Source organism: Antedon mediterranea, chromosome 5 (assembly GCF_964355755.1).
Source record: "Antedon mediterranea chromosome 5, ecAntMedi1.1, whole genome shotgun sequence".
NCBI classification, from domain to species: domain Eukaryota; kingdom Metazoa; phylum Echinodermata; class Crinoidea; order Comatulida; family Antedonidae; genus Antedon; species Antedon mediterranea.
Window position 1 is genome coordinate 5,204,805 of NC_092674.1, and position 17,016 is coordinate 5,221,820.

The 17,016-nt window shown below is 35.5% G+C and overlaps 1 protein-coding gene across 1 annotated transcript; it reads right to left on the reverse strand.

The window, feature by feature from the left end:
- Nucleotides 1-8,984: 8,984 nt before the first annotated feature.
- LOC140049332 (uncharacterized) lies at nucleotides 8,985-14,398 on the reverse strand. Its single transcript, XM_072094204.1, has 8 exons — nucleotides 13,961-14,398; nucleotides 13,078-13,214; nucleotides 12,627-12,723; nucleotides 12,298-12,376; nucleotides 11,568-11,750; nucleotides 11,050-11,168; nucleotides 10,824-10,932; nucleotides 8,985-10,129 (listed from the first exon to the last, which is right to left on the reverse strand). Exons 1-8 carry the CDS (start codon nucleotides 14,348-14,350, stop codon nucleotides 10,008-10,010), a joined length of 1,236 nt encoding a protein of 411 aa, XP_071950305.1. The 5' UTR covers nucleotides 14,351-14,398; the 3' UTR covers nucleotides 8,985-10,007.
- Between the last annotated feature and the right edge of the window lie 2,618 nt (nucleotides 14,399-17,016).

The following is a 17,016-nucleotide window of genomic DNA, read 5'->3' on the forward strand; positions in this document are numbered from 1 at the left end:
TTAGATATATTGTTCCCATCATGTAACGAGGCCATATACATGGCTGCAGTCGCGTGCTCAAGTTAGTGTTTACCGGCCGACCAACCGACATAGTGAGTTGTAGAGTCGCGTTACACGCGACTAAAAATAATAAAAATGTTGAATCAGGGAGATTTTACATCTCCCTTGTTGAATAGGCAAATGTAATGTTACATTTGGTAATATATTAGTATTCACATGTTATGCTTGTTTTAAGGCTGCACTGAAAACTCACATTTTAACTATTTTTTCTCTTAGTTTTCCGCTTTTTATTTCTAAAGCGCATTGAGGCTTTGCATTATGCGTTAATAAAGCCTCATTTATTATTATTACTGTATTACCATCCGTCAATCAGCAACATTCAATTCTTTGATGTAGTGTCTCCCTGAACAAATAATTTTTTGTTTGAATATGCCATTTTAATGACACATAATAGTTATCCACTTTGAACAAAAAATGAATCGAAAGAAAAATGTATTTACCTAAAAAAAATGTATTTAAAGAAAAAAATACTCAAATTGGCTGCCAGCCAATGTAATGGGTTTTTGGTTGAACTTGTTTTTACATACATCCACTGTTTTAATTTTTTTCACGCTGCTGTATTAGCCAGCTACGTCCAAGAGGACTATTCATTCAGAAGCTGAAAGCAAGCAGTTTTATAGTTCTAGAAACCGACATTTTTGTTTTTTTTGTAAACTAAGACACATCATGCTAAAATTACAAATCCCAAAGCATTTCGGGTATTTACAATGAGTCCATTTGACTGTCAATCTAGATATAATACTGTAATTCGCTGTCAGATAATCATTGAATTATTATCTAAACAGTCCATTCAAGTTTTTATTTGTAATAGGATACTTCACACTTGATGAAGTGACACCAGACTTGACCTTAGCAATAAAATAAACTAAAGTGACAGAAATTGCTTTGCGACAAGAAAATCCTAATAGTTCACAGGAGAAGAGTTTTCAACCAGTGTGTGCTCCCTAAAATGACTTATGGTTGTGAAACTTGGACAACAACAACATTTTTGGAACAAAAACTAACCACTGCACAAAGAGCTATGGAAAGGCAGAAACACAGTAGTAAGGAAATTGATTTAAGTCAAAGATAAAAGAAGCAAAATGGCGTTGGGCGGGACGCGATTTTTTTTTTCGTACATAAGTTGGGGACCCCCTCATGAAACGTCACAAAATAAACATGAATAATTCATCAGTTAAATTTTCTTGTTCCGTGTGCACCCAAGCGTATAGCAACAAGAAGTGATTACACAAGTTTCTAGGCCTATCTCCGCTGTTGAAGAATAGCGGCGTTTTGTGTGGATTGTCGAAATAATCGGCCTTTAGTTTATGGTGTTTTTAATATAATTTATTACTAAAGAATTACGTGTTAAAATTATAGTTTCTATTAATACTATTAGGCCTAATTATTAGTCTCTAAACCCATGTCTATTCTAGTAGTAGCTGTGTGGATGTGTGTGACGTGTGTGTGTGTTAGGTATGACCAAAGATAGTTACACTATCTTTGGTATGACACAATCCGAGTAATAAGTCAGCAAAATTAAACAATAAACATTACACAAAAATACATTTTTTATTCTCGTGGGTCAAATCTTCCCATCTCATGTGTTCATATACGCGCATTTTTAAAGTTCCTTTGAGTACATTGCATATTGTTTGATAATTGATAGCAGAATTAAAAAAATACAGTACACAAATTATACACATTCTTTATTCTTGTGGGTCTAAGCTTTCTTTGGGCTATGTCCAAGAACGCTTGGGTGCACACGGAACAACAACTGCGATACGATTCTTTCTACAATAATAGGCCTAGGATTCTAGGTCAATTCACGTGATTGCCTTCGCGCACTCTTCTTCACACACACCACTATGCAAAATGTGTCGAGGCTAATCGACAGCTAGGCAAAACATTAAAATAAGTAGTAATTGGACATAGCCCAAAGACACAAGTCACACACACCGTACCCACACAGCTACTACTAGAATATACAGGGGTTTAGAGACTAGTAATTAGGCCTAATAGTATCAATAAAAACTATAATTTTAACACGTAATTCTTTAGTAATAAACTATATTAAAAACACCATAAACTAAAGGCTGATTATTTCGACAATCCACACAAAACTCCGTGTAACTTGTGTAATCACTTCTTGTTGCTATACGCTTTGGGTGCACACGGAACAAGAAAATTTAACTGATGAATTATTCATGTTTATTTTGTGACGTTTCATGATGGGGTCTCCAACTTATGTACGAAAAAAAAATCGCGGGCGGGACACCTTGCAAGAAGGGATGACAACAGGTGGACAAAACGTATGACAGACTGACAACCAAGAACCGGCACAAGAAAAAGGGGAAGGCAAAAACGGCGATGGAGGGATGACATTACAAAGTATGCAGGCCCCACGTGGGCGAGGATAGCACAGAACAGATGGGATTGGCCGAAGCATGAGGAGGGCTACATACGACAGGGGATGATACAGCTAAACTGAACTGAACTGACAGAAATTGAGTCTGTTTCATATCAAAGTATGAATTCTTGTTGTATTTTACTTCAAATACAAGTTATTCACTTCTGTAACAAAACAATAATATTTATTCACGTATAAAAAGAGAAAAGAAACGTTTAATTATAACCCAAAAACCATTGTCTGACAGACAATTTAAGTATGTTTTGCTTTAAATTACATTTTTTCAGGTAAAATAACTATTTGGGACAATAAAATGACACATTCAAAAACAAATTTGAAATAAAAAATATTTTTCAGAGGGATAATATATCTTAAAAACTGTTACGTCAATAAGCGAGCAGCGTTGTTGTAAGAAATATTCTTGTTTATAGTGTACATTCAATGTAAATTGAATTTTTGTTTTTGAAACAAAAATAATAAGAAGGGAAAAAACAAAAAATAAGGTTGCGTGAATGTGTTTCTACCTCCCCCGCCTTAAGCTCTGTCTACACTGTGAAGCTACTTCAAGTATACAAATATGGTAGTGATATACTCAAATATGGTAGTGACATTACATCATCATGTTCATATATTGGCACATCACATTGTTTTATCACATAAAGTTTGATAGTGTAGACAGGGCTTTAGATATATTGTTCCCATGAAAAAAAATTAACAATGTTGAATCATTTTACATCTCCCTGCTAGTTGAATAGGCAAATGTAATGTTACATTTGGTAATATATTATTATTTACAAAAATCGGTAAAATATATTAAAATCGTTTAATTTGTTTGTAGCCTAATTTGTTTAGCGCAATCATTGCTTTTGCTTTTTTTCCGAGAAAATAAATGACTTTGTTAAAACTTCAATGTCACCTAATTAAAGTTTAATTACAGTTTGATGACGTGTTTAAGGTTCATCGCATATTTTTATTGCAGGTGTTGTCCTGAATTCTTAAAAACTGATATACTAATGTTACATAAGAGTTCGTGTTTCCCTGAAATTTGAGTGGACTAATTGTTTCCTATTATGGAGGATATTGTAGCGTATTATATAATATATAGGTTCCCCCAAGGACATGTTACCGGTAAACGTTTCCAGACAGTTGAACAGTAATAGCCTACTACCGATTTATGTGCCGTATTTGTATTGTTTCGGGTTCCTATGATGTTGTATTCGTTAAATCCCCAACGGAAAATCAATCCTTTTGTTGTTATAACACATTGTGGTTGTTAGTGACGTCAACTGACTCCTGACGTTTCATTTTGTTGTTGTTAAGAACCAGTTAATTTATAGTAAAATACCATTTATTTAAACCTCAATTGTTTTTTTAATTTGTTTGCAATTTAGGCGGATAGCGAAGTGGTACGGATGTTGAGAAGTGGTTTCACCCATGGTCTAAACTATTATAGTTCAATGGTTTCAATTCACGTTCACTTCTGTTCGAAATGGTTCATTGTCAGATGAATGTAAGACTAATTTGCATTGTCGTTCACGACAGAAGTCGACCATAATAATAGGAGTAGTCATACTCGAATTAAAATATTGAATGATGGGTCATTTTGTATCGTAGGTACCAAAACAATGCAACATTAAATCGTCAAATAGTTGCTATTTATAGTGTTATACATCAATAATGTAATTAGTCATCAAGTGGTTACTGTGCGCTCGTGTTGTTTAACCATGGAGATATACCCTTATGATTTAACCTTGTGCTGTGCGGCTTTGCAATTACCTCATCAGTGGGGATTTTCCCTCTTTTTCAGGCTTCCGACTCTGGACAAGTTGCCACTTCCTATTTAGCTTTTTATAAACAAAAACAATCCTGGTATATTAATAATTTATTTACTCATTATTGTATTTATTCCTGTTAAATAAGGAACACTGATTGCATGTGCACTTCAACTTGTTAAGGTGCGTCCAAAGAAACAAAATATAACAATAAACAAAGAGGAATACAAAAATGGGAATGTATATTCCTACTAATAAACAAAGACTACCAACATCACACCAAGCTTCAACTAATTAACAGACTATGTAGTATCTATATACAACAAACAGATCAAAACATTAAAGCTTGATCAACCTGTAGCCGAACATTTTAATTCAGTTGGTCACTCGATTGCAAGTTTCAGAGTTATTGCAATAGACCACGATGTCAAATGGAGCGACAAAACTCGCAAAGACAAAAAAAACCACTGGGAATTACTACTTAAAACCACAAAACCTTTTGGACTTAACATTAGGAACATACTCCCAGATCGGTCAAATTATTCCATTGACTACCAAAATTTAAGTTTCAATTTTAACCACCATTTTAGCTGTTTTTTTAGTTTCATTCCAAAATTGTTTATATCTCTACTAAGCTACCTTCTTTGTTTTCGACTCTTATTTAGTCTCCACCCACCATTCACCACCCTGTCTCCTTTGTTGTATTTCTTTTATTCCTGTCCACCCAGACAGCACTTGCCAGTTCTTATGCTATGACTTTATCCAAATTCCTTCACTGATCAAGGGATAGTGTTTCCCGAAAGCTCTGATAACTTTTCTGGCTATTTTACTTTATCGTTTTGATTTAGCTTTTCGCTTCTTTTTTTTAATCTCTATTGAGATCCAGCCACTGATACACCCACAGCATTGTCATTTTTCCAGTATTTTTCCTTTGGATATATATACATATATACATATATCTATCCATTACGGGCTATTATTGAGAAACATATGCCCATTCTACAGTCCACAGAACGTCTCAGGACTGTTTTTCCGGAACCACCCATTATTGCATTTCGTAGACCTCCCAACCTTCGTGATTAGTCAGATCCAAATTTAAGAGTGAAATTAACTCTCATGACAGCCAAAATTTGGCCAGTCACCTTTGCGGTAAATCTTGCAAAACTTGTTCATTGGTTGATTCTACTTAAAAATTTGAGAGTAACCAAACTGGCCGCATTTTTCGGATAAGACAATCAATTAATTGTCTAACCAAAAACGTCATTTATCTCATATACTGTAATATTTGTGGCAAACAGTACGTCGGAGAAACAAAAAACACTCTCCGTATGAGAATGACACAACATAGATGAGCTATCAAAACATTAAAGCTTGGAGGGCGTGTGGCGCAGTGTGTTGGACGTTGGACTACCGATCGTCAGACCTAGGTTCGAATCCAACTCTCGCCGCATTGCTTGTATCCGTAGGCAAGATACTTTACTTACGTTGCCTCTCTCTACCCAGGTGTATAAATGGGTACCCAGTTAGATCTAGACACAACTGCGCTGGTTACCGGCTGCATTATGGGAGTATGTTTCCATACGTGTTTGATCCCAAAAAATACTGGGGTAATAATGCTTGTAAAGCGCCTTTGAGCATGATTACTCATGAAAAGGGCGCTATATAAATCTGGTATTATCATATATTATATTATCAACCTGTAGCCGAACATTTTAATTCAGCTGGTCACTCGATTGCAAATTTCAGAGTTATTGCAATAGACCACGATGTCAAATGGAGCGACAAAACTCGCAAAGACAAAGAAAACAACTGGGAATTAATACTTAAAACTACAAAGCCTTTTGGACTTAACATTAGGAACATACTCCCAGATCGGTAAAATTATTTCATTGACTACCAAAATTTAAGTTTTAATATTAAGCACCATTTTAGCTTTTTTTAGTTTCATTCCAAAATTGTTTATATCTCTACCAAGCTACCTTCTTTGTTTTCTACTCTTATTCAGTCTCCACCCACTATTCAACACGCTGTTTCTATTGTTATATTTCTTTTATTCCTGTCCACCCAGGCAGCACTTGCCAACTCATATGCTATGACTTTGTCCAAATTCCCTCACTTGCACTGATGAAGAGCTAGTGTTGCCCAAAAGCTCTGCTAACTTTCTGGCTGTTTACTTTATCGTTTTGATTTAGCTTTTCGCTTTTCTTTTTTGTATCTCCATTGAGATCCAGCCACTGATACCCACAGCATTGTCATTTTTTTAAGTAATTTGCCTTTGGATCTATATATATATACACACACATACATCATCTATATTATAAGTGAGAGAGTTTGTCTGTTTGTCTGTTTGTTCGTTATACAAAATTTTGTTACTGCACATAATCTTACATATGGGGTATCAAAATGACCGCAATTGTACCGGGAATGTTCTAAGCTATATTTCAACATCATCCGCCACCTAGGATCCAAGTTAGGGACCAAAATGTGGTCAAAACCCCCACTTTCGATGTTTGTTCGTTATAAAAATTTCTGTGTCTGCACGTAACCATACGTATGGGGTATCAAAATGATGGCAATTGTACCCGGAAGGTTTTAAACTACATTTAAAAAAATTCCCCCGACTCCTGGGGTTTTTTTGGAATGGGTGGGGGGGGGGTGGTTGTGTGGTGGTTTGTGATGTCATTTTTGCTAGGGCTCGGGGTTGTAGGCTATCGAATTGTAAAATTATACTACAAAAGTTTTACAGTATTTGAATTATCCTCAGCAAGGCGTTTGGGGAAATATAGATATAGCTATACATATTTCATTCATTAAACAATATGACACCTATTCAATTACACATTTAGCAAAGTACTTTAACCATATCCAGCTATTTGTTTGGTCTCTTGGATTGCCTCATTACAGACATCCATACCTGTGTGAACATACACATGTTGTTTACTGTTACTGTGTTCAACTACATCACCAATCCTCCAAGGAAAAAAACGTACATTGTGGGAGAGTGGGGTTGGGAGATAGGGTTTGGGAGTTTGGTTTCAGGAGAGAGTGGGGATTTTGCTTACACCAGAATTGTGGTTGGAAACTTTTAAAGTATTTAATCATCCCTGGGAAGCGGATGGGAGTTTGGGGTGGGGATGTACATCTAGGCCTATCACCATGACCGAAACTGTATTTGGAATGTTTTAAACTACATTTGAAAACTGCCACTGAGGGATTATGGGTTGGGAGTGATAATAATATAAATTGTACTGGAACCGGCTTCAACAGATCACCCAGTGTATCTGGCGTGTGTTTTTTGTAGAGGGAGAAGGAGCGAAAATACTAGCGTAATGAAGTAGCCTATATGATTGGATTGTACTAGGAAAAGTTACTAAATTTGAACTGTCCAGGGGAGGAGTTAAGGTTTGTTGATGGTGGCTGGGGTGGTGAAAGGAGAAAGAAGGCTGGGTGCCCGCAGTATCTAAATTACAAATTTTAATTATCAGCCAATATGACACCTATTCATTTACACAATTTACAACGTACTACAACCATTATTAGACCCATCGTAGTTATGAATACTCCTCTCAATTCGAAGCTTAGGTTGAATTGAATTTGTCCATCACTGGGAAGATTTTGTTTTTAAGAAAGAGTATGGGGTGTTGTTGAGGGGTCGATGTTGGTGAGTATAGACAGATACTGGCGTCGGGTGTTATGTACTGAGAAGGCTGTAAACTAATTTTGAAACCCGCCCTGGGGCGGGTATAATTGCTAGTAATATATATAAAAATAATAATACAGGCAGTGGAATATGCTCATGATATTGGACGCAAACATGTATACTGGGAATCGGGTGGGATAAGATCATTAAAGCGCGGCATACAACTTGTATAGTCCTATTTAAGCCTTGGAAGCCGGACTTACGTGCCTTCTGCTGGCACAATAACTGATAGAGTCTCCTGGAAGTCTGTGAAAGTTAACATCACCCAAATAATGATGTACTGTAGGCAATTTTTTATCGTGTTTTTTAACTGCAATTGTGTGTGTATTGGCAAAAAACATCCTGATGTTTATTATCCAAATGGCCTTCCAATAAAAGTGAGACTTAATTGTTTGCATTGTTTTCTTGTTGTAATTGCTTCCGGGATTTGACGATTGCATTGAGGGATTTTCCCCTTATACTGTAATCACCGCATTTGTACGTCACATCAGTCAAACACTATCAGCAATCTGGCCAATCAGACGCGACGACAGGAAGCCTTGTTGATTCTAACATTTAAGACTTTTACCACGAAATTAAGGTTGCCAGGACTGTTCTTCTCACGATATGATTACTCATTCATTTCATCCTGTTCGATTCAAAATTAGTGATTTTATACCTCCATGATTCAATTTTAGCAAATTCCTGACAAATTCATTTATAGCGTCTCATCTTATCAATTAGGCGTACTTTGTTAAGTCAGATCAGGAAGAAAGAAACAAAATAAAAACATCTCTAATGATCAGCAATTGCTGGATGGATCATCGTCATTAAATATGGTCCCAAAAAAAATGTAATCACCCTGGTTAGAAACAGCAAATCACCAAAGAAACTGTCAGTTTTACGCGCCTCTGAGGCAAATGAGTTGGCTCTCTGCGTGAAGCGAATAACTTGGTGTCGGGTAACGTTCCGAGAGCACCGATTCTTACGTTCTGCACGATATTATAACAAGTAAAACCACACGGTTTAAAAAATATTCAGATATATTTAAATCGTCACATTATTAAATAAAATAACACAAACATTATTTATATCAGCTTTTGTTTATTTCAATGGCATAACTTTGAAAAATCTGCGTATTGTAGTATACAAAAAAACCTTACATTTCAATATGGAATGCATGCAATATATGACTAGGTCTCCAAGTTCTGTAATAAGTCTAGGGGTAAGTCAACTGGGTTTCCGGGTCCATATATGGAGGTAAATTAGTCTTTATGACATAATATATATATTCTATATAATACATTTTATTATTTTTTTTTTTTTCATTTTTTAGGACCATTTACATTTTTAATAAAATTGATAATAAATAATGCAGATATTATTAGATTAACTATTCACACGTTTACTTATGTATACATTATTATCTGGAAATACTTTCAGTAAGGCAGGACATAATGAACGTGTTGAACCTAATGTAGGCCGTAACTAACTGGTACTTAGGACAACAATTATATATTAATATAAGTTAGCTAATCGGCAGTTAACGACTACCTACCTTTAAAAATAATAATAGGCCTATGCACGTTATAGACCTGTTAATGGTAGTGTGGCTATGTCTGTAAAAGTATGGCTATATACACTTTGTTCCCCTCTCTTTTGTGGCTATATACACTATTAAAAAAACTTAATTATTATAACCCAGATGACTGCTCGTCGAACTACTGTCCGGTTTATATAACAGCGATTTAGGGCTCTCCGAAGCCTTTTGTTCCCCTTGCATAGTTCTCCTTCCTATCCTAATGTTGAATTAAGAATAAAATTCATGGAACCAAAGGTTCCCACTAGAGACGTAACACAGGATGTAACGCCACGTAATTTGACCAATCACAAGCGATGGATTATTCTATTATTATAACTGTCGCCTCTCATTGGTCAATTGCGTTGCGTCCGCGTCCTTGCATTGCGTCTATTTAGTGGGAAACCAATCAAAGCTATTAACAGTGACGTCATTTTTAGGAAGTCAACATACAGCAGTGACGTCATATTGTTATATTTAATTTTCATCCATATCATTCGATTATTTCTTTATATTTCCATCTTCCATTCAATCTCCAGATTTTATAGTTTCGATTCGGCATTTGGTAGCCTCTTGTTTTGTGAGAAAATGTCTATCGTTTTCAACTTTTAACAACTTTACTTCAGTTCCGTCAATTGCAAGATAATGCCCTACAAATAAATAATAAAAACGATGTATTTATAGGCTATACTATTAGGTGTATATAGACCAGAAAACCCTTCCTGCCTGGATAGACGTACCTTTAATTGAATACAGTATAGCTCCTCTTTTTGGACACCCCTATATTCAGGGGAAACCCCTATTAAGGGAACAGTTTAACATTACGACCAACCCCTACTTAGAGGACACTCATATTAAGGGGACATAGTCAAAATATTGTTGATTCAACTCATAATAAGTAGATACTTTTTTTCCATCACAAAAACACCAAAAAAAAACCGTAAAATGGGTATAATAATAACAATTATGATACCCTGGCTTGGCAGTTTTCATTGTAGAAACGTCTGCTGTTAAATGTTCAATTCATCTCAGTTTCTTAATTCCATATCAAGTATTGTTCATTTGGGTTTTTTTCGATCGAAAAACCATATGAAGGGGACAATTTGTTGGGTCCAGAAGATGTCACGTTAATAGAGTTTCTACTGTATGTAAGTATCGTCATTGTCCATCATATTAACAATCGTCATCATATTAGAATCTTTCCTCCCGAGCGAAGGCGTGGCATTCTCTATCATCACCCGTATAAAATGATCACGGCATATTATATATCAGTACAATCAAACCATCATCATCATCATTATTATCATCATCATCCTCAATTTCATTATTTATATAACCACTCACTTGGATATTGCACCGATTCAATCAGGAATCTATCGTCCTCTTGCGGGTATATTGACATCGTAAAGGCACGGCCATCACACGGCACAAGAGCGCCCGACACTTTTCCTACCTGGGAACAAAAACAAAACAACAGGTTATATTTTTTAATGAAGAGGCGTGTGCGAAGATTGTAAATGCGGAACTAGCCCCAAACCCGCCTTAGTAGGCCTACAGTAAAGTGACTTACTGTGAGTTCCAACTGCCTGCTACTGCTTACATTTATGAACTTTTTGTCATGCATAAACATCATCACCTGTCTGTTGGTTTGTGATGAAAAATTTATAAATCTATGAACATCTAAAGGTGCTGTAAAAAAAGATGAATATTATTCTTAAATCATTCAGTTCGACGTTCGACAAAATGTTGTGGGTTGTGGCAGAGATGACTAGGGGAGGCTCTATAGGCCTAAATATTTCCATAGGGGCTTTATTTTTGTCCAGGACGCGCACTGGTGTCCATCAAAGGTCAGTTGGAAAGTTACACAAGTCTGTAGGTTATTGTATTTTTGTTATTTAACGGAGTTTCGATTTTTTGCTGAAAAAATGAGCTCAAGTATTATACGTATGAAACGCTATATGTGCCACACTATTTATTTTTTTACTAATTTTGGTCTAGAACCTATTAGACTACTGTAGTTTTAACACTACGACCGACTATAGCTTGGTTTAGGAACTCTTCTGTAATAACTAAAACAGGTCCACTTACATAAAATTGGATCATATCGTCCAGCAAAGACTGTTGTGCTGTTACAACGTACGAATTCCTTCATTCCTTCTCTTAAATCATTACGAAAGAAGCACAGACCTCTCTGGAAGCTATTTTTATCCGGTATCAACAATGCTCTGCCACCTGCCGTCTCTATACTAACAGCAGTCACCTCAATTTTATCTACAATAAAACATTGCCAAGCATATAAATATAACAAAGTGTTTACCGTATACTTGTTCTTTAAAAAACGCCCCGCGCTTTGAATAAACGCCTCCCTCAATTAAACACCCCTCGCCCAGCCCCTACCCAACACCCCTCCCCCCCCCCCTAGAACATAATTTTGAATAAACTCCCTCTCCAATTTGCAACAATAGCCTACTGCTATAGTATCCGATTTTCTCGGTACTGTTGCTAATTATACTGCATATTATTATGTTAAAAACCGAAATTTGTTTAGTAGCCCTAAATTATCCTTCCTTCCTTATCAATTGAGGCCTGGGAAAAAACTCTTTGGAGCACTTCAATTCGTTAGTAAAAGTGATAAAATTCTTCTTTTGTATTTCTATTATATTTAAATTAATAAATGTCGTTAATATAATAAGCGAGAATCTTTAATTAACTGGGTGCAATCTGTTTGGGCCTATGGGACTTAGCGACCAAGGTATTGTGCTTGTACGGAGAAATGAGTTTCTCCATGGTGCTGATTAATGATAACAAATAAACATACCATTATATGTGATCTTGCATACGAATTCAAACGTGTGTGGTGTGTTGTCCTCTTCTGAGATATATGTACGTCTAATTTTCTATAGAATAAAAAGCAGATCATAATAATGTCAAGAGTTAATGGTGCTGTATTTAAAAAATAGGGATAATTATAATAGGCCCACCATTTTCACCTGGGCCTGCATTCAATATATTATAATTGTAAAAGACTGTTTTTAACAGTAGCCCTGAATTAGGCCAAAATTCCTTCATTATTACTTGAGGCCTGGAAAACTCTATGGGGCCAAAAATCTTACTCAATAAATTACATAACTTTTATAATGCACTTACAATTTCTAAGGATGACTTCATGAATATTGCGAGAACCTCTTCCGTTTGTTTGCTGACTATGTCCTCTTCATTTACCAATACGATCCTATCACCGCTCCTAATGTCAAAATAAAATTAATATATCCTTATTATACCTATTATATAACAAATGCAAACAAATCTATATGATAGATATACAATAAAATACTCATCATCATCGTCACAATCAGCATCATCATCATCATCTCATCATCATCATCGCCATCATCATCATCGTCGTCTAATCATCATCATCGTTATCATCATCATCATCTTCATCATCATCATCATTATTATTATCATTGTCTTCTTCTCATTATCATCATCACCATCATCATCATCACCATCACCATCCTCATCTACTTGCTCACTCACGCATCAATAATATCAATTAATGGTCCCCTTTTCCTTTTAAAAGTCAACGTTTCTCTACCTTAGCTTATCTTTAACCACGCTCTTTTCTTCTACGTGACATATTTCGAATCCTCCTTCAATTCTTTGTAAGAGTCTGATGCCAATGGGTACGCCATTACCCGAATCATCTTTCATGTGCACCGGTGTACCAACATCCTATAGTAATATTATGTGTTTCCTTTGAAGCATTTTGTTATGGTTACGATAATTGAGAAATAAGTTGATATTTCTCCATGTTACAATAAAAGGTGGGGGTAAGGGGGAGGGGGTACGCAGTGGCGTAACGGTCATTTGCGCTCAGGGTGGGTGGTGAGGTAACGTAGGCCTACCTAAAAGGTTCGAATGTATCGTTCATCCCACCTTGATGTTTAACACAATGGTCTTGCCCACAACTAACGCGTCATAAATTAAAATGCCGAGGTAAGCCTAACCTGGGATTACTTGTGAAATCGAAACTCTGAAAAACCAGGGTATAACCAACCCGCCTACATAAAGGAAATAACTATAATTTCCGGGTTGCTATTGTTTACACAACATCGGAATTGGTAGACGAGAATGCGGAACCACTGTTTCTGCTTTTAAAATTTGGTTCCGTGCTACCCTCACATTCTAAACGCTGGCTTGACTCTTTTGATAAATATGATAAATATATTTACTAATTAAATAAACGCGGATGTGGAGAAAGGTTCTATTACAAAATGTGTGCTGTGTAGAGGTCTATATCTTATTTGGAAAATTGGTTGCAAAAATGATTACATCATGGAAGAACATTTCCTTCCTCCATGGTTATAGCCTTGCGCGATACCGTCCATGGGAACCTAATTTTGCACTTTCAATTGATTTGGCGTTACACCTACTTAATCCTGTATGTCTAAAAACAAAATTTGAGTAGGATTACTTACCTTCATTGTCTTTTCTTCAGGCTTTTGAAATATTTCTTCGGCCAAATTGTTAAAAATTGAGAAGATACATTTTTTTGCTTTGCCTACAAATTTTCCAATCTCATCACATGCGTCCTCTCCTTGCATGATTGTCTGCTTCAACGCTTCCTCTTTAACCATTTCTCCTCCTTCTTCCTCCTCCCCTTCCTCCTCTTCCTTATTTGTATCCACATTCTGTGCAATTACCTCATTCAGTTGCTCAAACTGACCAACGTCGTCGTTCATATAGAGGTTTATCCCGTTTAAAGGACTCACGATCTCTGATATCGACCGTGACCGTTTATATAGCTGGTCACATTCAAATCCCTGACTCGATCTTTTCATATTCATACTACAAGTGTTTCCTTCCATTGTTATTAAATGCTCTGTCACCGCTGTTCTGTGCCTACTCAGTTCACGTTTAAATATGCGATTATGAAATTTTACAATAATATCGCAGATTTATAATGCTGTACGACGTGGCAAGTCCATTTTTCAAAAAGGGGTGTTGATAATTATATTAATACTGAAATCCTTTATTAAGACGCTCTTGCGTCATATCGTAGACTTCTTTCATAAGACAAGCAGAAGTAAATGCAATATTCGTGATCAAGTTTTTTACCAAGCCTTGGTTTTACTTATCATTTTATCATCGTATCATTTTGATTACAGGTGCACTCCTCAAAACTGTCAATATTTTTATGGTGTTTAAAGTAGCCTATCATTCCCCAGCTCATACGTTCGCAGGAAAGTGTCGCGCCTGAATCGGAGTGTTCCCTGAACAGAGGTGTTCCATAGGAGGACGTAGGCTATTATATTATAGTCTTTGCTTCAATCTTAAAGTTATGCCTAATCTGCAAATGCAATATTTAACACAAAAAAAAGAAAATTGAGTTGGAATTTTTAGAGTTTCACTTTTCCGTTCATATTATATGATACAACAGTATAACCTCTCATTTGGGACAAACCAATTTAAAGATACCTCTATTAAGGGGACACTTTGTAGGGTCCCGAGACGTTCTACTATATATTATAGCTTTTATACACATTTTGATATTTTTGTATAACCACTTTACCATAATGGAACAGTCCAGGGGAAAATGACAGGAATTTAGTATTTCATCCGGGATCCTCTAGACAAAAAAACACAAAACGTCATATTTGAATGGATTAAAACGGAATTCTATTTAAGGACACAAATAATTATTGCAGACTTTATCGACCAATTGTTCAAATAAAAATTAATTTAGGGTGGGCGTTTAAAAGGGAATTTCACTATACACATGGTGGAAGTTAATGATGACAATTCACTTTTCCAGCTTTCACTTAGTAAAACAACCTCTAGTTTCATTTATTTTGTAGACATACACAAATATATATTCATTCATATTATTTAAATAAATTATAATAAAAGTTACTGTACTATCTTTTACAATTTGGGTTAAATAAATTGCATTCCATGTGTAATAAATGAGTATAATGGGTGGGAGGAGTCTTGTATATTTGAGTTAATTTTGATTTTTTTAAAATTAATACCGATTTTGGTTTTTCTCGCGAATGAGGGCCAGGGAGCGATATTTCTTTTCGTACATAAGCTATCTGGCTGGCAATCTTTCTTATGCACGAAAAAAAATCGCCAACCACCAGTGAATGTGTAGAAGTGTATCGGACCCAGCTGTTTTGCATGGGGTGGGAATTAAGTAAAAGCAGCTGTAGTAAAAAAAAATCGAAAAATATAATAATAAACAATCAAGAAATTTCAATATTCCGAACTAAATAAATTATGTGTAAAGTGTATAAAGTTTTGTCTACACTATCAAACTTTATGTGATGTGCCCATATATGGACATGATGATGTCATATCACTACCATATTTGGGCGTATCACTACCATATTTGGGCACATCATACTTTTTTTAGTCAAACGATTACAAGGCGCGGTGCCATTCTCTCCTGAATCCGTCTTGGCACTAATTCAGCTACGGTACTGCATGCGCTGATAGAGTGTGTGCCTATAGGGTGAACTGTATTGCCGGTATCCATTGTAAAGTTAAGCATTCAATATAGCCTACCCTATAATTTAATATAATTATGTATTATGATAATCTGCGTGTTGAACGTGATTCAAAAGGAGAGCAATATAAATAGATAAATGGAACAATATTTCAACATTTTTTTGCACACATAGGCCTATATAATAAAATGTTGACATTTCAACTTCTATCTAACATTATTTATAATATACAAGGCTGCCGCTTGTAATTTAATTTTTGAAATGTGAAATCCCCTCCTCTATCCGAAAATGTAAATTTTATTCTTTTCTTCTCTGCGCGATTTTCTTTACATTAGGAAATCTCTTTACAATAATAATAATAATAATAACAATAATAACACTAATAATAATAATAATAATAAAATTATTAAATAGTTTATCCATCCTGTAATTGGCGAGTTACTCGCTGTTGGATGAGTAGGCCTATGAAATAAAAAAAAAAAAAAAAAAAAAAAAAAAATAATAGTTGTTATACCCTACAAAACATTTTATAATGAAAGCGGATACAGAAAATATATAAATCTTCTTTTACATTGTATCAATGCGAATCAATCAGTTTTTAAATTAATACTGATTTTGGTTTTTCTCGCGAATGAGGGCCGGGGAGCGATATTTCTTTTCGTACATAAGCTATCTGTCTGGCAATCTTTCTTATGCACGAAAAAAAAATCGCCAACCACCAGTGAATGTGTAGAAGTGTATCGGACCCAGCTGTTTTGCATGGGGTGGGAATTAAGTAAAAGCAGCTGTAGTAAAAAAAATCGAAAAATATAATAATAAACAATCAAGAAATTTCAATATTCCGAACTAAATAAATTATGTGTAAAGTGTATAAAGTTTTGTCTACACTATCAAACTTTATGTGATGTGCTCATATATGGACATGATGATGACATATCACTACCATATTTGGGCGTATCACTACCATATTTGGGCACATCATACTTTTTTTAGTCAAACGATTACAAGGCGCGGTGCCATTCTCT

What these genes read in the sequence shown, in the direction of transcription:
- LOC140049332 (XM_072094204.1), bottom strand. Translation starts at nt 14,350, where the DNA reads ATGGAAGGAAACACTTGTAGTATGAATATGAAAAGATCGAGTCAGGGA. An exon ending in CTGAAGAAAAGACAATGAAG is followed by an intron (nt 13,215 to 13,960) that starts GTAAGTAATCCT and finishes ATATTACTATAG; the next exon opens with GATGTTGGTACACCGGTGCA. An exon ending in GTGGTTAAAGATAAGCTAAG is followed by an intron (nt 12,724 to 13,077) that starts GTAGAGAAACGT and finishes TTTTGACATTAG; the next exon opens with GAGCGGTGATAGGATCGTAT.